The sequence below is a fragment of the Biomphalaria glabrata genome, chromosome 7 (genome assembly GCF_947242115.1).
Source record: "Biomphalaria glabrata chromosome 7, xgBioGlab47.1, whole genome shotgun sequence".
In the NCBI taxonomy this organism is placed as follows: Eukaryota; Metazoa; Mollusca; class Gastropoda; family Planorbidae; genus Biomphalaria; species Biomphalaria glabrata.
In genome coordinates this window covers 10,154,471-10,177,819 of record NC_074717.1, presented here as the reverse complement: position 1 = coordinate 10,177,819, position 23,349 = coordinate 10,154,471, and the positions used below count along the sequence as shown (strand labels likewise).

The following is a 23,349-nucleotide window of genomic DNA, read 5'->3' as shown; positions in this document are numbered from 1 at the left end:
CAAGTAATGTTTCTCTTTATACATCTATATATATAATTCTCTTCTTCCCTCAACAGTTTGGACGAGAAGCAAGAAGTAAAGGAAAGATCACTCTCTTATTTCTGCGGATAGAGTTATCTCACAAACTTTACGAGCCTTACATGTATGGAAGTCATAAAGTATTTCATGACAATTTTATTTCCTACATAGATCACGCTCAATAGCAAGAATTACCAAATGTTTCAATCATGGGCATAGCCAGGAATTTTTTTTTATGTATGTATGTGTGTGTGTGTACATCTTTATTACATTCTGACCCTACATTCTTTCGGAAGACGTTTATTGTACCCTAGAATATACATATAGGTTCTTCCTGGAGTTAGTGGAAAAATTGTTGACTCCCCGCCATTGCCAGCAAGGGGTCTGGGAGCCCCGCCGCCAAGCACTATTTCTGGTATTGAAAGCCTACAAAATGCGTATATTCTGAGGTATCTACAGTGCATTGTTCTGCTATTAAAACGTTTTATTTAAAAACAACAACTAATGAATCTGTCCTCTACGTTTATATCATGTCCATTTATCTTAATGCTTGGATCCGAGTAGGCTTTACCTCGAGCAGGTAAAATATATAGTAAAGTGCGAAGTTCGAGCGCATTAAGCCCGCTGGCAGCAATTTTCAAGTTTGGATTTTTATAGCACCGTAACGGTCTGACCTATGAAAAAACTGATTGTATCTCTGAATTCCTCGTCCTTTTGTCTATAAAATAGATTGGATTTAATGTATCACTAGGCTTAGTTAAAATTAAATACGAAGTCAAAGAGGTGTAGGGTAAGTATCGCCACGCGTACTTTTCCTCGAGCGGATTTTTCCCCAGTTAGTAAGCTCGATCGGGTTGATGGAAGGTTCGAGCAGATCAAAGAAAATATATCTAAAAACATGTTTTAATATTTAATTTTTACTATAAAGTCATTTTCTTTTTACTCCAGCGCAAGAACACCATCCATTGCACCATTTCCCACCCTCCACAACTTCAAATAGTCTCTTTGAGCTGATGAGCCATCAGACTTAAAAATAGCCTTAATCCCATTACCCATTTCCTTCACTACCGGGTAGTAAAAAAGAATAATTCCACACATCCTGAGATTGACCTCACCATGAACTTAGCCTTTACAAGGAAAAGGAAACAGTATGTGTCGGAAGTAAAGAAAAAAGGTGCATGCGCAGTAGCAATATAATAGTAATTTGGTAAACATTCAAATAAAAAAGTTATAGCAATAAAAAGTGAACTGTTCGAACCTCTTGTCAAATCGGGACTGCTCGAACTTCGCACTTTAGTGGCGACCGAAAGGGGAAAAGACGCTATTAGTTTTGTGCGAAATGTCCGTCCGTCTGTCCCGTTTAGATCTCGTAAACTAGAAAAGATATTGAAAATCCGACATCACAATATTTTAGACCATTCAAAGTTCTGATGCAACGGCTACTTTTTTTTCCTGAAAGCGAAAAATCTAATTTTTAAAATCAGTTATGCAAGCAGTTTTTTAAAGAGAAAAAGCTAATTAGTATGCATTATAAATTAGACCTTTATTTAAAACGAATAGTAATCTTATAAATTTTATTTTCTTGAACAATTTTTTTTATAAGTAACGGTTTTGAGAATTCGAATTAAAAATTAAACCTTTTCAAAACAAAATGGCAGCCGCCGTGAAACCAGACCTCGGACTTCTGGAAGAAGACGATGAATTTGAAGAATTTCCAGCAGAAGATTGGACAGGTGAAGATGAAGAACCAGATGATATCAATGTGTGGGAAGATAACTGGGATGACAACATTGATGATGACTTCTCTAAGCAGTTGAGGGCAGAGCTAGAAAAGCAAGGGAAAAGCTTGGACAGCTCAGAACCAATGAAGACATAGTTAATCAGATGTTGTTTTTGTTCTGTTGATTATGTGTGTATGTATCTGATAATGCTGTGAATGAACAAGAAGTCATACAAATGATCTAAATCATATCTGGCACAAGACATAATTTGAAATGTTGGTTGCATTATTTTTACAATTGTTCTTGAAAAGTCGTGATCAACAACTTATTATTTGGCAGACATGGTTTCTGTTTCTTTTTTTTTATAATGAGCACAGCAAACATCATAAAGGATTTTTTGCAAACTTCTGGATACATTTCTGCTATGGTTATTTTTAAAACAAGGAATTGAATAAATTATTTTAATTTGAAAAAAAAAAAAAAAAAAAAAAAACCTTTTCAAAACAATTACATTATGTTAAGACCAGGAGAGGCTCGGTAAAGCGCTTAGCTTCCGAATCGAGGGTCCCGGGTTCGAATCCTGGTGAAGACTGGGATTTTCAACTTCGGAATCCTTGGGCGCCTCTGAGTCTACCCAGCTCTAATGAGTACCTGACATTAGTTGGTGAAAAGTAAAGGCGGTTGGTCGTTGTGCTGGCTACATGACACCCTCGTTAACCGTAGGCCACAAAAACATGAACTTTACATCAAGGTCTGAAAGGGGAACTAATTAGGCCAGGTTCACATCTAACTTTGCATTCACTTGCACCTATCCTTTGATCTGCAGCACCATTGGGGCACTACACAAGATCTGTCAACCTTCTTTCTCCATTCTTATCTCTCGTTTGTCTTTGATATAATTTCATTTGGATGTTCTTTCTGAAAATATTGAAGCCTGCCTGGGTGGACCACTTCGGGGGCCGATTTTAAGTTTGTGTTTCCACACAAACTGTCTTTGTAACCTTGTTTTTTTTTTTTTTTTTTTTGTGTTAATGGTGAGGCCAAAGTCTGAGCAAGCTCTTGAGAAGTCACTGACAATGCTCAGCAAATCATTTTCAGAGCAGGCATTACAAGGGCACAGTTGTCAGCAAATAGCAAGTCCCTGATTACTGCTGATTTTATTTCTGATTTTGCTTTGAGCTGCCTCGGGTTGAATAAGCTTTTATACCATCAAATCTGTATGTTAAATTTATCCCGTTGTTTTCTTTATTTGTGAATGCATCTGTCAGCATAGAAGAGAACATGATACCGAACAGTGTAGGTGCTAGGACACAGCCTTGTTTTACCCCGTTTGATACTTCGAAGGGCTCTGATGGTTCTCCACTTTCCTGGACACGAGCCTTCATGACATCATGAAATAGTTTCACCGTGATTATGAATGTTAGTGGACAACTATACTTTGACATAATCTTCAAGAGTCCTTCTCCTTCTCATAACTTCTTGATAGCGAGCAAGTGGCAATATCTTCTTATCTTATCTTATAAAATACGGACGTTACTTCAAAAAAGAAGATGATTACGTCTTACGCCTGTTCCTAGGTCAATCTAGTCATGTATGTTAATCAATATCTTAAATTAAGTATAGACTAAATGCTGTTCAATTTTTTTTTCGTTGCCTTATACAAGGTTCGAGCTAATAAAATCGACTGTTATTTTTTTCTGCATTTACTTATGAATTAGTTCCCGTGTAGGCCTATTAAATCTATTTCGTCTAGTTAAAGTTGGTGGAACACCTATATTGTGACCTCAAGGAACACTGCTGGGAAGGGAAACACCGATGAAATTTAGGCTAGTGTCTAAAATGTTTGTTTTATGAGTTTCGGATGTTCATTCAGAGTTGAAGATAATTTAATTCCTAGTCCGAACCTCCCGCAGGACGAAGTGGGATGGCATCGGGCAGGGTGTGAGTCAGGGACCATCGAAAAGTCCGAACGGCAGTCCAACGCGCATACCGCAAGACCGGGCTGCCATCCATTGACTAAAAGACTATAGGGCCTAAACATCTAGATCAGTGATTCCCAAAGTGGTCCATATAGACCCCCAGGGGTCTACGAAGACTTCCAAGGGGTCTACGAAAGGGAAAACATACATTGGGGGTCTATGAGATGTCCACGGGGGTCTACAATAATAGATTTCATTTAAGCAGGTCGTGACTTTAATTTTAACTTCAAAATTATTGTAATTCTTTCATACACTAATATATGATTTGTACCCGAGTTAATCCTTTAAATATTTATCCTGCTTTTCAAACGAAATATTGTTGTATCTAATTTAAATACTTATTTAACTAGCTTCATTTTGTCTACATGCAACCAATGTTTTAAAAAAGTGTAGACTGTACAGCGCTGATTATTTAAAATTGGTATTTATTCCTGGAGGATCATTTGAGACAATACCTGCACCTTGACAAAATAGATAAAGATTTGAAAAACGTTCAAACACTCAAAGATCAGAATAGACCCATAACATCTCTCTTCGACACCATATAGAGAAGATAATAGTTTGTGAGCGTCTTACAAAATCTCTTTACATATAGCAAAAAAAAGAAAAATGCTAAAGGTACAACATTGATTTTACCCTCCAGTGTAGTTTTAAGTAACTGTTTTACACAAATCTACATCTGATATTATTAAACGAATTTCTTTAAGCAACAATACAGTTCAAGGTCACATCTGTGGCATGCGTTATAAAATTTAAAGCTTCTTTTGTAATTCTTTCCAAACGACATATATACAATTTAGGATCAGCGGCGAACAGGCTCTGACAGGGTGTAGCCCTGTGTGCTGCAAACTGCCTAAAGGTCGCCGGCTCCTTATTTTTAACAGGGTTGACCCACGAAACCTTTCCCATGTTCGGGTATAGCTGCAAGGCAGCAGAGTTTAAATTCAGTTTTCCTTCTGCTAGGTGGGCTGCAAGCCAAGGCTAATGAGCCCTTCCTGCCCAAAGCTGACTGGTTTAGGTACTCACTAGGTACTCACCTTCACCCCTTCTCCTGCTAGTGAATATAGTTCTGCACACCCAATATTTCATCCACACGTGAAAGATCAAGACATACAAGAGAAACTGCTCTTTGCGAAAACTTTTACAAGGCTAATTAATTAATTGATTGATTACTATTTAATGTTTGAGGACTACTTCATAGAACAACACATTCCTACATGAAACATAATATCCGTAGCAACGGATAATAGATGTGCAAAAAAAAAAAAAAGATTAAAAAAAACATTTCCAATGTGTTTGGTGATTCCAGTAATAAATATAAATTGTTATTTTCATTAGAATAAATTTGAATCTTGTAATTAAAAAAACTAGACAGATCTCTATAACCCTATTTGTAGCTTTAAATTATTTTTTCACTCTTTAACTCACTGCAGTTAGAAATTTGTTTTAAAAATGTTTTGATGAATTTGCAAAAATTCAATACAAGTTAAGTAGGGGGTCTACCGAAAGCCAGAAAACATGCCAAGGGGTCTACGAGACAAAAAAGTTTGGGAACCACTGATCTAGATTCTAGCACTAGTATGAGCTACTAGCCAAAGGAATGCATGGGATGGCGTTCAACTATAGCATATATTAATATTTTTATAATTTAAAAAAAAGGGGGGGGGCGGGTCCATTATATATAAGTAAGAAAGAAATGGGAGAATTCCATGGCAAAATAAACAATACCCCAACTCAAGAAAATATAAATAAACTAGAACAATAAAAAAAAAAAAGAGCAGTGAGATTTATAACAAACTAATATTCAGTCCACAGCAGCACTTGGAAAACAGTCTGGAAAGACAAAGGCATATGATTATTATATAGACATCGACACTAGTTCAACTGATGCGCTCCCTGGTCATGGCGACATACACTTTCTTATATACTTGCAAATCTTGGACGCTATAACTGCAGTCAAAGAGATCTAGCTATAGGATCCTAGAAATTAAATTGAAATGCAGCAAATGCTACAGAAAGATCCTGATGGGTATCACATACAAAGACAACATCCTAAACGAAATACGAATACGAGATTATAATAGAAGCCGGATTGTTATATATATATATATATATATATATATATATATATATATATATATATATATATATATATATGCCTATATAGGCCTATAACGATCGGACCCCACGATGACCTACTGTCAAAATAACCAAACTAAAACTATATGGCCATATCATAAGGTCCTAGAATCACTTCTCAGGGCTCGCAAAGACCTTTCTTCAGGGAACAGTATCAGGACAAAGAAGAAGACAGAGAAAGCGATGGGAATTGGGAAGACAACATATTAGAAAGACGGTCAACACATTTTGTGTATGGTAGAAGCGAGGTCGAGAGGCTAAGTACGCTTGAGGGGGCTCGAGGTTCGACACCCGACTCGAGCAGAGTTGTTTACTGAGCGCCTAAATAGGGATCACGGAAAACCTTCTCCCAGATATCCCCTTCCCCCACTGGTCCACAAATGAGATTGGACCATAATAGCGCTCTAAGTATGCTATAAGCATGAAAGTAGCGCTATATAAAAGCTATAATTATTATTTATTAGATTAGACCGTCCAACAGAGTAAAAAACAAACAAACAAGGTTACAAAACAGTTTGTGTGGAAACACAAACTGAAAATCAACCCCCGAAATGGTCCACCCTGTCTGGTAAAAAGGCAGGTATCAATATTTTCACAAAGAACATCAGAATTAAATTCTAAGACAAATGACAGAGAAGAATGGAGAAAGAAGGTTGACAGATCATGTGTGGTGTCCCAGCTGTCCAGCAGACCAAGGGATATGGGTGAAAGTGAAGTCAGATGTTAGCCTGGCTTAACTGATGTCTCATACTATGGCTTATAATCTGTATCTAATTGATCTAATTGTTTAGTAAAGGGTCAATCTCTTATTCCTCAAGACAAAAACAATTCCGTATAAAAAAAATCTTTCCTTCCGATTGTACCACAATAGTTACAGTGCAATATGAAAAACTACTTATTAATTGTTGTTTTAAATTCTGTCCAACTTATATGCATATTAAATAGATTTTTTCTCTTTAAAAAATAGGTAACAATTTTTTATGTAATTGTAGTAGTTAATGTAAGAGAAATTACATAACTTAGCAATACAAATGTTAACAAAAAAATTTTTTGACAAAAAATCTAAAACCGTTTGCATAAATGTATTCGAAAATGGTGGTCTTATGCTTCTACTACTAATAGGCATCTGGTGTTTAAATTGTTACTATTAATAGTGAATAGTTGTAATGGTTCACGTTTGGAAAAGAAAAAAGTATCAGTTGCATCAGAACTTTGAATAATCTAAAATATCATGATCTCCGATTTTCATTTTCTCTTCTAGTTTCTGACATCTAAACGGGACTGACGGACGGACAGACATAATATGTCACACAAAACTAATAGCGTCTTTTCCCCTTTCGGGGGTCGCTAAAAAATTGTAAGGGATAGCCCGGTAGGTTAAGGATCATTTATTTATTAATTATAACTTAGACCTATATAGATTATAAATTATATATAAATTATAGAATCTATATCAAGATAATAATCTATAAATACGACACGAGTCAATCTAGAATCTAGATTCTAGATACATGATCACTTTTTTTTTGAAGGCACGGTTTGTCAAAGGCACTATCATAGACCTAATAATACGAAATGCAGATCTATAAAATAAATCTTTTATTTATAAATTGTTTCGGGTATTTTTTTATTTATTTTTTTCGTGGTCTCCAAATATAGAAACACGACGTAGTTTGCTTTGACTTAAAAAAAACAAAACTTTTTTTTTAGAGGCCTACATCATCACTATTTGCTGCCTTTTGACGTTGCCTCGATTTCGTTTGTCACACGCAGCAAAACAATAACAACACAACACACTACACTAAGTTTTACCTAGATACTTAGATTAGATTCTAATTCCAGATCTCTAGGTATGTTTACAGTACCATAAGTATACAATGTGAATGTACTACTATTATTAATTATTATTATAGATCTAAGTATTATACACTAATACAGTATACTGAGTATACTGTAACTATTATTATATAGATAGATCTACATAGTTACATAGTACAATCGTAACAATGTCTACATTCATTCTAAAAAAGAATAAGATCTATTATAATTATTAGTATTATTAAGACAATTAAGTATATATTTACTTATTACTTAATAAAATACTGTCTTAGTCTATATTTCTCTCTATTAAATTAGTATTACACTGATTAGAAATTGACTAGAATCTAGATGAGATCTAGACTCTAGACCTATGTCAAGTATGTCACTATGAGTGACTATGTGATGTGTATAATGTATGCTAATACTGTAATACTAATAATAGCTATTAATATTATTATTTTATAGTCTATAGTATAGTATAGACTGTCACTATAGTATAAGTTATAAGGCTTAAATTACTTAATAAGGCTAGACAAGACATTCTTTAGTCATTCTAATGATGATAATCATTCTAGATCTATATAGATTTAACTAAGTTTACTAAGATTCTAGAATCTAGATATCTAGATCTAGATTATTATTGATAAATTATAAATATTATATAATTTATAGACTTAGACTAGAGTCTAATTGTCTTACTACTAGAACTAGATTCTATGACTATACCGGTGCATACTTAGTGCATAGATTATTAAGTTAATAACTAACTTAATTATTAATTAAGCCAAATTAAAATTAAGGCAATTACTGAATTAGACTTAAAGTTACACACAAATTAAGATTAAATGATTAAGTTAAGTGACTTAAGTTAAGCCACTTTTACTTTGAGTTTAACTTACTTTATTAGGTTTTATTATATTATAAGATCATAATCATATATAATATACATAGCTTTAGGTCTAGATCTACTAGAATATCATTGAATATGAATAATATAGATTAATTATAGATCTAGTCTATAAATTGTAGATCGACTTAGACTCAAGTCGACTACCCTCTAGTTAGATCTAGTCTTATTCTGAATTTGGTAATATCATGTTTTAGATGGCGCATTTGATGATTTACAAACGGCCACCATGATTGAATGATGATAGCAACAGCTCCTAGGCAGCCAATTGTTGCCAGATTCGATACTATTTATCTAGGTCTAGAATTAAATGATTATGATGATAGATCTTGAGACTGAGAAATTAGTAGTACTAGTAGGCCCCCTACCTAGGGCCTAGATCTATATCTAAATCTAGTAGTATCATCAATATTCTATATAGATCTTTTCTAGACCTAGTTAGATCTAGAGTCTTTGGTAACCCGACAATGACATGACCAATGTATAATTTTTCGACTCAGAAAGGAGACAACAGAATTAGACAAAACATATGTTTCGGAAGCGAAACCTGCCCTTGTGGAGCATCACCAGAGAATGCTGACCATGTCCTTCAAAGCTGCATACTATATCAAGAGGCCCGAACAAGACTCTGACCCCGAAACCTTCTTATTGAATAAAAATTATGCGGAGAATTGCCTGATCTGGAAACCACAGTTCATCTCAGATATAGGATTAATTACTGATCTGAACCCTCTGACATGTAAAATGAGAATGAAGAAGAAGTGGCAAATAATGATAACTTTAAAAAAAAATAATTTTTTTCTCTAATCATATTTTATGATATGTTAAGTATTTTTTGCAAAATGAATGAAACATATTTTTTCTTCGCGCTATTTTGTAAGGGGTACCAGAATCTAGACTAGACCTTGACTAGATCTAGCCTAGAGACCTAGATCTAGAGAGACAGTAGGCCCCCTAGAGTTAGACTAGTAATGATAGTTCTCCTAGTAGTAAGTAGTAGCCAAGATCTAGGTCTATATAGATTATAGATTATATAATATATTATAGATCTAGAATTAGAATATTAGTAGATCTAGTCTGCTAAAGTTAATCTATAATTCACACTTCTAGATCTATAGTCTATAGTGACTTCCTTCTAGTCTAGTCATGTCTTTGAAGTTGACTTTTATACTAGATTAGATGTGATGATAGATCTAGTTAATACAGTGTCACGTGATAAGTAGTGAGAAGAGCATCATTTATCCCGACTTCAGTTTATCCGAAATGTCAATTAATGAATTATCTTGACTGCCTTCTTTTTTTGCTGTTTTACAGTACAGAATCTAAAACTGTAAAAGTGCTCTTGCCAGTCTTGCTGATGTGCAACTTTGTCTATTGCATTGTTTCCCATTCTTGTTATATTCCAGCTGTCTGAGCTGTCTCATAGCACATGTTTGTGTAAGACATGAACAAGTCAAAGATTTTAAGCTTGCAAGGCAGTGAGGAAAGTTGTTGGATGGCTTTATAGGGAATTGTTGTGCAAGGTGGAAAACATGGCTGTATCATCATTGAAAAGAAAACATAATATGCTGACAATGGAATAGAAGTTGAAAATTTTGTTATCCGAACAATAGAGTCTCCATACAGACCCCCTTCCCAAAAAAATCCAGATAATCAACAGCTTGTTGTATATAATTATATATTAATTTTAGATTCTAGCTTTATATAGTAGGATTAGAAAATAGGATCTAGATAGATCAATATCTAGATCTAGAATTCTAGATCTATAGATGAGTAAAGAGTTTAGACTGCAAAGTAGATCTGTATAATAATAATATACTATACTAGATCTAAATTTTGATAATTCTAGAATCATTTTAGTGTAGATCTAGATTCTGATTCTTCCATGTTATTTATAATATTGCAGCTTATGATTTTAAGTCCTGAGAAGTGTGACTTTGACAGAGAACTGAAACTTGCAAACGACAAGAGCCTCAAAGTCATCAAAGAATAAAGCTATTAGGCAAAGTCTTCATATCAGCAATCAGATCATCAATTATGAAGTTCAAATTCAAAGAGGAACACACTTTTGGTAATTATTTGTTTTTATAAAAGTCATGTATTAGAGGATATAGAAAATTCTAGATTACATCACTACAGTTTATATCCAGATCAATATTATCTAGACACATTACTCTACTAACTCTAGTAGTCTTCTGATTCACAGTGTAACTTTTAGGGATGTGTCTTCAACACTTGATTGTTAAGATTGAGATTTTTTTTCTAGTCTATGTCTAGATCTAGACTGAATATAAGACTGATTATCATTAGGGCCACTTTCTAAAAATAGGCTAGCTAAATTCTTTTGCTATAAGGTACTATGATACATGAAATTCTATTTCCTTTTAAATTTAGAAAAGCAGATTACGAATATTATGTTGTTGTTGTTTTTTTTTTCGCTGACAAACTGTTTTTTTAAATACTTTTTTTTTCTTAAGGATGGCCCTTGTTTGACTTTCAGTACTTACCCATCTCTTTCTGAAGATGTAAAAACAAATACCTACTGTTTAATATAATTAGGGGTCAGAAAAGTAAAAATATTATGCCATAAAACTGGGTGTCCAGTGAATCTTTGGGTCCAGACCTTAAAGTATTTGAACAGATGTTTTAGCCAGCAAAAAATATTCAGTTGAAAGGGTCAAGAATCAGATTAAAGAAAAGTGTTTTAAAAGTTGAAAAGAAAGACAAGATATTTGGGTTCATGATTGATTGTAAGTTTATTAGTTCATTTGTAGTTTGTTATCAAGTCAAGCTACATTATTGTTTGTTTGTACAGTATTACCATGTAAATATTTCTTTTCAGGATCTTTTCCTCACAATGTATTTTTGTCTTTCTTCCTTGGTATCTCGATGCTTCTTGGAGAAAGTTGTGGCTTCTTTTTATGCTGTTTGGAAGCTACCAGTATTTCAGAACTAGCTATTTCATTGGCTGCTGGTCGCAAATGTCTGATTGTTTCCTTGAAAACACCATTGTTGTCTGGGACTTCCTTTATTTTATGGTGGCATCCTTTCCTCTTTGGCTTTTGTCTGCTTCCTATACTTTTTTCCCCCCAAAATGCTCATGGAGTTGAAAAAAAGATGAGAATTAACTCCCTTACTTTTTTTTTTTTTTTTTGGTGACATTTACTCAATCTCAAATATTTCTATTGTAAAATGAACTTACATGGCGCTTTCAAATTCCTATGTTAAATTTGCTTTACTTACATAAAATAAAGAGCAGTCAGTAAACATTAATCCATTTTGCAAAGAAAATTTGATTCATCAAATTAAAAATTTGAATCATAGGCCTACCATGAATGAGCAAACAAAATGTTTCAGGTATAAATGTACCATATAAATGAAATGAATGAATAATTCAGAGTAAAATATTGAAACCCAATTTTTTTTTTGCCTCTATTTAGACTTGTTATCATAGAACATATAGAAATATCTAGATTCTGCACAGGGTCAAAAGTTTTTTTTTTTGTGTTTTTAGCTCCCTAAGGCTTTATTGAGCTTTCAGTAATTTTAATAACAATTTTAAGTATAACAAAACATGTTCGGTTTTTATTGGCATCCACTGACATGTTTTATCATGTGAAAGTTAGACTTCTTTGAGGCAAGCTCTAACTGCATTGTTCCATCAGAAAGACACCATTGTGTAATCAAGGCCTGATTGGGGAAACAGTTTGTTGTTGTGGTCTGTTTTACTCCACATGTTGACTAAGCTGAACAATTGATATAAATCATATTTTGTTACGGGAGTTGAACAATTGATATAAGTCATACTTTGTTGGGGAGCTGAACAATTGATATAAGTCATACTTTGTTGGGAGTTGAACAATTGATATAAGTCATACTTTGTTGGGGAGCTGAACAATTGATATAAGTCATACTTTGTTGGGGAGCTGAACAATTGATATAAGTCATACTTTGTTGGGGAACTGAACAATTGATATAAATCATACTTTGTTGGGGAACTGAACAATTGATATAAGTCATACTTTGTTGGGGAGCTGAACAATTGATATAAGTCATACTTTGTTGGGGAGCTGAACAATTAATATAAGTCATACTTTGTTGGGGAGCTGAACAATTGATACAAGTCATACTTTGTTGGGGAACTGAACAATTGATACAAGTCATACTTTGTTGGGGAACTGAACAATTGATACTAAGACTAAGACTGCTTTATTGATCCTTACGGAAATTTGTTGTGATTACAAGGACTCGTTTCTCATTTAAAGACAACACAACAGAAACATACACATAAATACAACAGACAACATAAAGAGTTCATTCAGTGACTACACACAGGTATCTTGGTGCATTTCATGTTCCCTGATCACAATGAGTGGCGGTGATAGAGTCTGACCGAGTGAGGTCCGAACAAGTTTTTGTACCGCTCCGTTATTGTTTTGATTGACAGCAGTCGCCCACTTCGCGACGACCTGGCGTAGTTCTGATGGAGCGGGTGGCTGCTGTCTTCCAAAATTTTTTCGATTTTTCTTAGGCACGTTTGTTCAAAAAGTTCCTTTAAATGTGGTAATGTTGTGAGTGTAATTTTTGATGCTTTTTTAATGATGTTTTCTAGACGTTGCAACAGTTTATGAGGCGTTGCCTTGCCAACAACTTATTCCGTACAAGTCATACTTTGCTGAGGAGCTGAACAATTGATATAAGTCATACTTTGTTGGGGAGCTGAACAATTGTCATACTTTGTTGGGGAGCTGAACAATTGATATAAGTCATAATTTGTTGGGGGGCTGAACAATTGATATAAGTCATACTTTGTTGGGGAACTGAACAATTGATACAAGTCATACTTTGTTGAGGAGCTGAACAATTGATATAAGTCATACTTTGTTGGGGAGCTGAACAATTGTCATACTTTGTTGGGGAGCTGAACAATTGTCATAATTTGTTGGGGAGCTGAACAATTGTCATAATTTGTTGGGGAGCTGAACAATTGTCATACTTTGTTGGTGAGCTGAACAATTTTCATAATTTGTTAGGGCTTTAGCCGGGTGAATTTCATGCCTTACATGGGATTAGCTGTCCTATACTGCCGTTTGCTGGATTTTTTAACCCAGGAAATGGATCACCATTGTGTTGGTAAGATAACCTTGAGCATGATGGGTTAATCTACTCAAAGGTGATGAGGATATACATAAGTGAAATAAGTCACCTATTTTCAACTCTCTGTCCCAATGCAATCTCACATGAACATTGAATGTATTTACTATTTATCTTGTCACTTATATTTATTTTTTTTGTTTCAGAGCACAGAAAACTAGAATCTGGTAAAATAAGAACAAAATATCCAGAAAGAATTCCTGTAAGTTTTTAAAATTCTTTTCTTAACAATCTTTTTAGGAATTCCTAAATACAACACAATTATTTAGTTTGGTATAGTTTTTCATTTTTCTTTAATTCTTGTAGCATAGCACCTTTGTTATCTTAATTCTATCTATTAAATGAATGCTCTGTGTTAATTACAGACTTGAACTCTAAATCATTGGTTTTCATGGTTGAACAATTATCTGTTTTAAACAAATGTACTTTTAAAACATCACACACACATAAAAATTTTATTTTGAAAAGTGTGGTAAATGAAAGAAATGTTATCCAACACAATTTTTTGTTTCTTGTTTTAGATTTAACATTCCCGTTTATTGCGCTTTTTAGGATAGACATTCTCTTTAAGAATTTTTTTTTTTTGTGAAAAACTTTTTTACTTGGAGCTTGTCATTATTACAGGTTATTGTTGAAAAAGATGCTAAATCACAAATAGCAACAATTGATAAGCGCAAGTTCTTAGTGCCCAGTGACATCTCTGTGGCACAATTCATGTGGATTATTAGGAAACGAATTCAGCTACCATCAGAGAAGGCTATATTTTTGTTTGTTGGGAAAGTACTTCCACAGTCCAGGTGAGAAGGCTTTATTTAAACATATATTCTGCTATCTGATTTATGTTGGAAGTGCATGGCTTAGTGGGGGTTACTACAAACATGTATGCTTTGTGCGCAGGGAGGTCTTAATCAGTTTATGATTTCCCTTGAAGATAGTACACAAGTAAAAAAGCATTAACTCTTTCTCTCCTAACAGATGATACCAACCTTGATTCCACCAGAATGTGGTAAATAATTATGGAGAGAAAGAGTTAAACTCCATGCATTTAAAATATTAGCACCACATGTTCATCTTTATATGCATTGCTTTCCAAGTTGGCCTCTCTCGTTTAGCAACATTTATTCTGTCTTTCACTTTCGCAATATTGTCTCTTTTTTTTAAATAATAGCATTTATATAATATGTATCGTAGTATTTCAAGGGATTTAGCCACACATCCTTCAACCCTTTAGCAGAGAATACATTACTTGTGTTGTTCTACTTAAGGATAGCATTAACCAAGCAGCGTTGTGCTTCTTGGTATGGTTCATAGTTTTATAGTTTCTTTCATTGTTGTGTTTTAAATTGTCAGTGTTTTGACAACGTAAGACCAAATTTTAATTAGTTTGCTTCCTGTTAAATTTTTTTTCTTTGGCTGCTGAAGCCCATGCTGTAAGCAGCATATTTTAGAGTGGCTCTGATTTAGCTAGTGACTTATATGCACTGTGCAGGATTTCTGTCCAGGGCTTTTGCAAGAGAGGATTTGAACCTCTCAAGCCCTAGCTCATATGGGTCTTGATGATGATGATATTTATTTTTTCTTCAGAATTTTTAACTGTCTGTCAAGCTAGTTTTTTTTTATTCCGTAATAGTCTGGATACCTTTTGTCAATTTTCTTTTTTAATTTGATTATTATGTTTGTCTTCAGTCATTAGTGATCTATCCCAAGTTATATGTGACTACCATTTTAATCTAAATGAGTCTTTATTGAATATTGCCTTTTAAGTGTTAGTTGTTACACCATGTTTTTGGAGGAAATATTTGCTGGGCTATATATATATTTAATTTTTGTGTGCTGTTATACTTATTGCCTTACCTTACAGTCTAGTTGTTTAAATTGCTTTATAAATTAAATTACTATTTAAATTGTATTAATAAAAGAACTAAAACAGAATCTTTAGGGATAACAATGATCCCGGGTAAAATTCGTTTCTTATGCATCATGTTTAATTTAGCTTTTATTCCTTGCATGCAGACCTGTACTTTACATTTGTCTATGTGTCTATTATTCTAGTTAATAATCTTGGTGATGTGTGTTGGATGATTAGTTTTAATAAAAGATTTTGTTTTTGTTTCCTTTCTTGAAAATTGTCTTCTGTTTTTTAGATGAGGTCCACTTCGTCTTTCATTCATCTACTTTTCTTAATGTTAGCTCCTTCCTTAAGCTGATTAACATTATTCATGAAAGTCTATTAATCTCATTGTTTTGATTAATTTGTCTTATATAGTTGGGCTGCTTAAAAAGTGATTGCTGTCTTAATTTCCTTGTTGACCAAGTCTTTTAATGAATTGTGGATAGTGGTCTTTTAATGAGGATAGAGATGTTGCAACCATTATTTTAAAAATTTAGAACAATTTTTAAAAATAGTTTCTCATTAAAGATAATTACACAAAAAAATATCTAGTATTAAGAAATTCATTTATAAGATGTAAAAAAAAATGAAAAGTAATAATTAGTAAATAACTTTTTTTTTCTCCAGTGCTAGTATGGGTCAAATCTATGAGGACCACAAAGATGAAGATGGCTTCTTGTATATTGCTTACAGTGGAGAGAATACATTTGGCACCATATTGTAGCAATGTTTTTCATTGAAAACAGAACTCTTTTGTTGAATAAAGCACTCAACTATGCTGATTATACATCTAAAAAATGAAGCACTGTCTGCTTTCACTCACAAGGAATCATAGTCTCTGTTACTATTTGCTAATTTACATTCATTCAATTGGCGATCCATATTATGTCATTTACCAAAGTATGAATGGGCTTGGATTTCAATGAATGCTTACATGTGAACAATACTAATGCTGGGGCCTCAGAATTTGTTAATCATTTATGTCTTCTGTTTACATTGAGCCAAACATTTTCCATTAAATTAATAATAAACATCTGTTAACAAAGTAACCTATACAAATAGTCTACATTTTTTAAAAAATTTCATTGACTTTAATTTTTAAAAAATTTAGTGTTTAAATATAAGACTTTTGAATTAAAATTTTTTTTTTGTTTCAATACATTTTGGGTAAACATATTTTAAGAGCAATAGATATATAGAATTTTTATTTTCATGTCTCTGAAATGAGAAAAAAAAATGCCTGTTCAGTGTAAGAATTTAAAATTCAAACGTATGTGCTACAGTTTGGTTTATGGACTGCAAAGAAGTAATTAAAAGCACAAACTTTTGTATCAGTCTTTCTGTGTGCTTATGTGTAGTGCTAAGTTTCTGCCAATCTATAGCCATTTAGTTGAACACCCTAAACTTCAACTATTTAGATGTAACCGCGCTCAGAAAATTTTGTGATAAAAATATGAACATCTCTTCAAGAAACAAATTTAAACATTTTTTTAAATTTAAAATATTAGCTATTGTTTTTTATCTGACTTAAATAATGGCATAATTGTTTTTCCTCCAAATTTGTATTTTTATTTATGTTATAAGTTTGATTTTCAAAGTTGCAAGTTATAAAAGTTGTATTTTAAAAATATTTTTATACTTTTATTTATATTTTATAATTCCTTATTCACTAACACAAGATTAATTTGTGGCCATTGTTTTGAGTTTTCATAAGTTTTATTTGATTTAATTGAGTTATCTGATGTTTAATTTTCATTGTGTTTTAGAGATTCATATATTATATATAAATAATATGATTGGGTATACAGGATTTCTTGTCAGTAAATATTTTAAATTATAATTGATTGAAGAAAACAAAAAGTAAGAACATGTAAAAAAAAACACAACACTTTCAATTTTTTTGAGAAAAAAAACATGCATTAAATGTGAGAGAGAATTTCTCTCAGAAGCTAAAATATTGGAAATGAAAAATTTACTACAAAGTATTAATTTGTAATTGAGTTTACAAAATCAAATTTAAGTAAGGTATTCCTTGCAGACCTTGTGATCTATGGGACAGATGATATAAACCTTACTTGTAACTACTGACAGTTAATTAACTCTTTCTCTCCTGATCGACGATACCATCGTTGATTTGACATCATTTTATTAAATTAAATGTTTAATTTTATAAAATTTACTTTGTGTTATATAAAAAGTGCATGCATTTCCCTTTAATTCTTTACCAAATACAACATTTTCTGATAACAAACGATAAAGTTATTGAAGCTTAATCAAAACAGGGTAGTGAAATAGTAATGAGCCCAATGAAGAATTCCTTCGAAACATGGAAAAATAACAACGGAGTGAAAGAGTTAAGGCTTCACATCAACAAAGTGCCTTTACTATCCAAAACTAATGTCAGGTACCAGTTAGAGTTGGGTGGACTTGAAGGAGCCCTAAAAATCCTGAAATTCAAAATCCCTGTCTTCGCCTTGATTTAAATGAGACCTCTCGATCTGGAAGCCAAACACTTTATCATGGCCTCTTTTAGTTAGATGTTACTAATTTTAGGTGCTCCAGCGCTGTTCTCCATTTTAAAAAAAGTTTTATTTCAGTATTAAATTAAGTTCTTTTTCTTTTGGTATTGTTGGTTTATATGATTTATTATAATGTAAAAGGTGTTGAGAGCTATTTATCGTAACATTGTGGTATACTGTAGTACATGTCGGCCTATTAATTTTCATTTACTCTATAAATCATTGTATGTTGTTTAGATCTTCATTGTTCATGTCTATCAAAAGATGGATAATAGCTCTAAAAGTAATTCAGAATTGTTGTCAGTTAGACATCATATAAAGAAATTAAAGTAGATAAAGAAGTTATTGTTTTATAAGCAAAATAAACTGCCGTTTCATCAAGCGTATGTACATCACAGACAGGTTTTGATTCTAAACAGCAGACATTTTGATTTTTTATGTAGAAATAATCTTGAAAAGTGTATCTTCCATTTGGCCAGCAGAAGACCTGTACATCTATGTGCTAGCAAATGTAGTTATATAAATACTCAGTGCTTGGGCTCTTCTGGGTTCTTCAAGTCTGAATCACTTTACAAGGAGCAAGGGGACATTTTTATTTCTTTTTTAAAAAGAGAAATACATATCTGCTTCTTGCTTAATGCTGTTGCTTTCAGTAATAAAGTATGTTTTTTTAAGGGGTTGCTGTGTACTTAATTGTACTTTATATTGTAGTATTTAAAAAAATAACAACTTTCTTTTGTTCAAATGCTTTTTGAATTGATCGAATTCAGGGTTGAATTGTGTTTTTATGCAGTCTTTATATGTTTTTATGCAGTCTTAGGTGTGTGTGTGTGTGATATGAAGCTGTCTTTCATTCCTGTCGTGTACATAATGGAAGTAACCATTAGCTTTGCCATGTTACTGTAACAAACATTGTCAGAAAATGTCTCAGGCTGAGAGGGATGTTTTTGTAAAAACTTTGCTCAGCTTCTATCAACTGCCCAATAATGAACGAAACAAAGTTGAAGAGAAACTGTTGTCTTGACGTAGATCTACAAAGAACTCGCACACAACCTTGGTGAGTCTATTGTAGACATGGCGAGTGAGGAGAGAACTGTGTAGACAACTACTTTTATAACAAACTCAAATTGCCAGACTTTTTCATTGAATTGTTACTTTGTCTTGAATAAAGTATATAACTAGTCATTAAGATTGTTTGTTGTTTTTTCCCCACATACGTTTAATAGAGTGTAGGGATGGGGAGAATGTACTGAAAACGAGGTTCTTCTGGACGCCATTATAGACAGTGAAGAGGCAATGTTTGTCGTTGGAAAGCTGATTTGGGTGTTCTATTTATGTTATATGGGGATGACCATATCGGTACGTGACGTTTTGGCGCGATATATAATCTGATGATAATTAAATAAGCACGTAGCTTTTATAACAATGTTTATTTCATTCTACCATAATATTGTATGTATTCTAACACCGTCCAGCGATTTTTGTTTTAAATAAAGGTTTTGCTTATTTCATGAATATAAGTCAGATTCCTGAATGGTAGTGACATGCTATCCCCTCCCCTTTCATTCTATGTGACTTCTGCTAAGCGCACTGGACGACATTCTTCGATTTCTTTCCAAAAGACATTTTAAAAATTGTGATATCTGTTAAATGAATGTAAAAAAATTAATATACATAGCGTCCACTTCTGTTTTAATAAACAAAGACGTGAAGCATATTATTTGCTTCACATAGATCGATGTCACATATCGGTATGTGCACGTGTGCTAAGAAATGAATAAGGTCGATTTACCCACAGGGGCGACCCAAGAGTTTTTGATATTATAAACTTTTTTTTTTTTTTTTTTAATGTATTCAATATGTAGTTGTGTTTTTTTTTGTTTTTGGTTGCACTTAATAATTTTTAATGACATATCGAATCGAAACTGTTTTTATTCAGTTGCTAAAATTAGATCAGGCCTATATATAACAAAAACACGTCATCCCCCTCCCCACCCAACCCAAACATTCGAGACACTCTAGTCGCCCCTTTTTTTTTTTTTTCAAAACAGCTAGTAAAAGTCACGTGTTCCTGTGTCAGTTATGCGCAACAAGAAACTCAGTGATCTATAATCGTAGGCCTCTGTGTATGTCTGTGTGCAAATAACTAGCCCAAAGCGTTCTTTGCCCTCACAGCAAAACAGGTCGATCATATTAATGGTCATATGCATATGAAAAACTGAAGTGACGATGCACATAGATACATGACACACAGTGATACAATCTAGCGGCATGTCAGTGTACATACACATAGTGACAAAACTGCAGTGTTTATATTCACGAGGTGGTTACCTGTACAGAGTAGTTAAAATAGCCGTTCAAAACAAAGCCCGAATATCTGGTCTTATGGGAAAAGAAGCACTCATTTAGCATTGTTAGAGCTATTTTCTTGGGGAGAGGAGAGAGAGAGAAAAGAAGAGGGAATGGTCGAAGATGAATGTTACAAAATTGGGCGTCTATTTTCGTCTGCTGCGTCTTCGTCATTTTCCTAGAAAGCAATTAGGTTATAGCCCTTCGTTGAGGCCCAGGAACTGACACTGTCACCCGAGTACTTTCACTTATCTTTCTTTTGTTCCACAACTTTTGTGTGTGTATATGTTTTTATTTAGCCCAGAACTCTTTATCAACTGTTACATCATAGATAAATATAGCTATACATCTATTAATCAGATTTTAACACTTGAATTGTAACTTATATAACTTTTACTGTCACGTATGACGTCTGTAGTCACTGAAATGAATCCTTGTAAAACTAAAGGGTACGACATGGACTCACATGTTGCCGGTGCTGCAAACAATTATTAAAATTAAGTATTAATTAAAATTATTATAAAGTGAAGTACATTTATACATTCGCTTTAACTATTTTTTCTTCGGTGGTGGAGGGTGGGGGTGGCGGGGTAATGGGACGGGGTAAAAAAATAAACTTTTTTTTGTGGAAAATATAACATTCCTTAGTTGTTAAGAAAGACTCTTATCATTACACCTTAACACATCTATTGGACGCGTGACTTAGATAAGTGTCTATGCTCCTACTTTGAGTTCCACACCGGAGGCCAATGACATGTTCTATGACAACCTTTCGTCTGCTCTCAGCGAGATCCCAAATACAGAACAGGTTATCATCCTCGGCGACCTCAATGCACGCGATGGATCTGACAATTCTGTATGGGACAGCTGTATTGGGTGTTTTGGTGTCGGAAAAGTAAATGAAAATGGACAAAGGCTCCTCGATGTTTGGTCACTACACTCCCTCTGTGTCACTAATACCTATTTCAAGACTAAACCACAGCACAGAGTATCTTGGCGGCATTCTCGCTCCAAACACTGGCACCAACTAGACCTAATCATGGTAAGACAAAAGTGCTTAAAATTTGTCAAGCTTACCAGGTCCTATCACAGTGCAGACTGTGACACATATCACTCCTAGATATGTTGTAAGATCAATCTTCTCCCTAAAAAAATCCACCATACCAAACAGATTGGACGACCCCAATTGGATGTAAGCAAGATGTGCCACCCTGATCTCCAGATACAGTTTTCGGAATCTTTTGAACGCGAGGATAAAACTGTCTCTGGAAATACAGCAACAGAAAAATTGGAAAACCTCAAGTCCACCATACAAAAGACTTCCCTGGACATCTTTTGAAGAACTATTACAAAAAAAAAAAAAAGATTGGTTTGACTGTAAATCAGCTATTTTATCACCTGTCAGAGCAAAGAGAGATTCATTCGCTTTATACAAGGCGAAACCTACCCAACGCAACATGTTAAATATGAAAGAAGCTAGAGCCACTGTATAGAGGACAGCAAGGATCTGTGCCAATGAATACTGGATAGAGCTTAGTGAGAATATTCAGCTCGCAGCCCAAGTGGGCAACATAAGAGGGATGTATGAAGGAATCAAAAAGGCTCTCGGACCCTTCCAAAACAAGTCAGCACCTCTTAAATCAACCACTGGTGAAATTATCACAGACAAGTGCCAACAAATGCACAGATGGGTTGAACGTTACTCTGAGCTCTACGCCACCGCAAGCTCAGCCTCTGCCTCAGCCCTTAAGGCTTAAGGCAATGAACGAGCTAGACGAAACATCCACCCTGTTCGAGCTCAACAAAGCCATAGACAACATGGCTGCCGGCAAAGCACCCGGAAGCGATGGTATCCCCCAGATCTTCTAAAACAATGCAAAACTACACCAATCCAGCCTCTACACGAACTGCTTTGCAAATGTTGGCAAGAAGGTGCTGTGCCTCAAGACCTGCGGGATGCTAAAATCGTTACACTGTATAAGAACAAAGGTGACAGAAGCGACTGCAACAATTACAGGGGAATCTCCCTCCTAAGTATTGAAGGCAAAGTCTTTGCTCGAGTGATACTTCCCAGGCTACAAAAGCTCGCTGATAGGGTCTATCTAGAATCACAATGCGGCTTTCGCTCAAGGAGATCCACAATTGACATGATTTTCTTGATCCGCCAACTTCAGGAAAAGTGCAGAGAACAAAGGATGCTTTTGTATATTGCGTTCATTGACCTTACAAAACCAGCAGCTTTGGCCTCTTTAAACTTTTACAGATAATAGGCTGTCCACCCAAGCTACTAAATGTAATTGTTTCCTTCCACCAAAATATGATGGGTACAGTGTAATTCAATGGTGCCTGCTCCGAAAGTTTCAGTATAAACAGCGGAGTTAAACAAGGATGTGTCCTGGCCCCAACCCTCTTTGGAATACTATTTTAACAGCTAATCCACAACGCAATTGACAAATCCACCGAAGGCTTCTATCTCCATTCCAGATTTGATGACAAACTCCTAAATATTGCCTGACTGAGGGCCAAAACTAAAATCGGAAACACCCTCATAAGAGACATGCTATTCGCGGATGATGCAGCGTTAGTGGCACACTCGCAAGAGGAACTTCAGTCCCCAATGTCCCGCTTCTCTCAGGCATGTAAAGAATATGGCTTAAGAAAAAAACAAATGTTATGGGACCACCTGCTACCGCACCACCCTCCATCTTAATAGACGATAACAAGCTGGATGCCGTAAAGGAATTCTGCTATCTGGGATCCACAATTCAAGATGACCTGTCTCTAGAAGATGAGATTAAAAAAAAAAACGCATAGGAAAGGCTGCCTCGACCTATGCTAGACTCATGTTAAG

At 34.2% G+C, this 23,349-nt stretch overlaps 2 protein-coding genes across 2 annotated transcripts; both read left to right on the top strand.

Annotated features, from left to right (window-relative positions):
* The first annotated feature begins 1,666 nt into the window (after positions 1–1,666).
* Positions 1,667–2,226, top strand: LOC129927272 (26S proteasome complex subunit SEM1-like). The gene has a single exon (XM_056035590.1). The coding sequence runs from the start codon at positions 1,670–1,672 to the stop codon at positions 1,892–1,894; it is 225 nt and encodes a 74-aa protein (XP_055891565.1). The 5' UTR covers positions 1,667–1,669; the 3' UTR covers positions 1,895–2,226.
* A 5,322-nt stretch (positions 2,227–7,548) lies between these two features.
* On the top strand, positions 7,549–19,334 carry LOC106053307 (gamma-aminobutyric acid receptor-associated protein-like 2). Its single transcript, XM_013208844.2, has 5 exons — positions 7,549–7,707; positions 10,492–10,656; positions 13,886–13,941; positions 14,364–14,536; positions 16,258–19,334. Exons 2-5 carry the CDS (start codon positions 10,623–10,625, stop codon positions 16,352–16,354), a joined length of 360 nt encoding a protein of 119 aa, XP_013064298.1. The 5' UTR covers positions 7,549–7,707; positions 10,492–10,622; the 3' UTR covers positions 16,355–19,334.
* Positions 19,335–23,349: the final 4,015 nt, after the last annotated feature.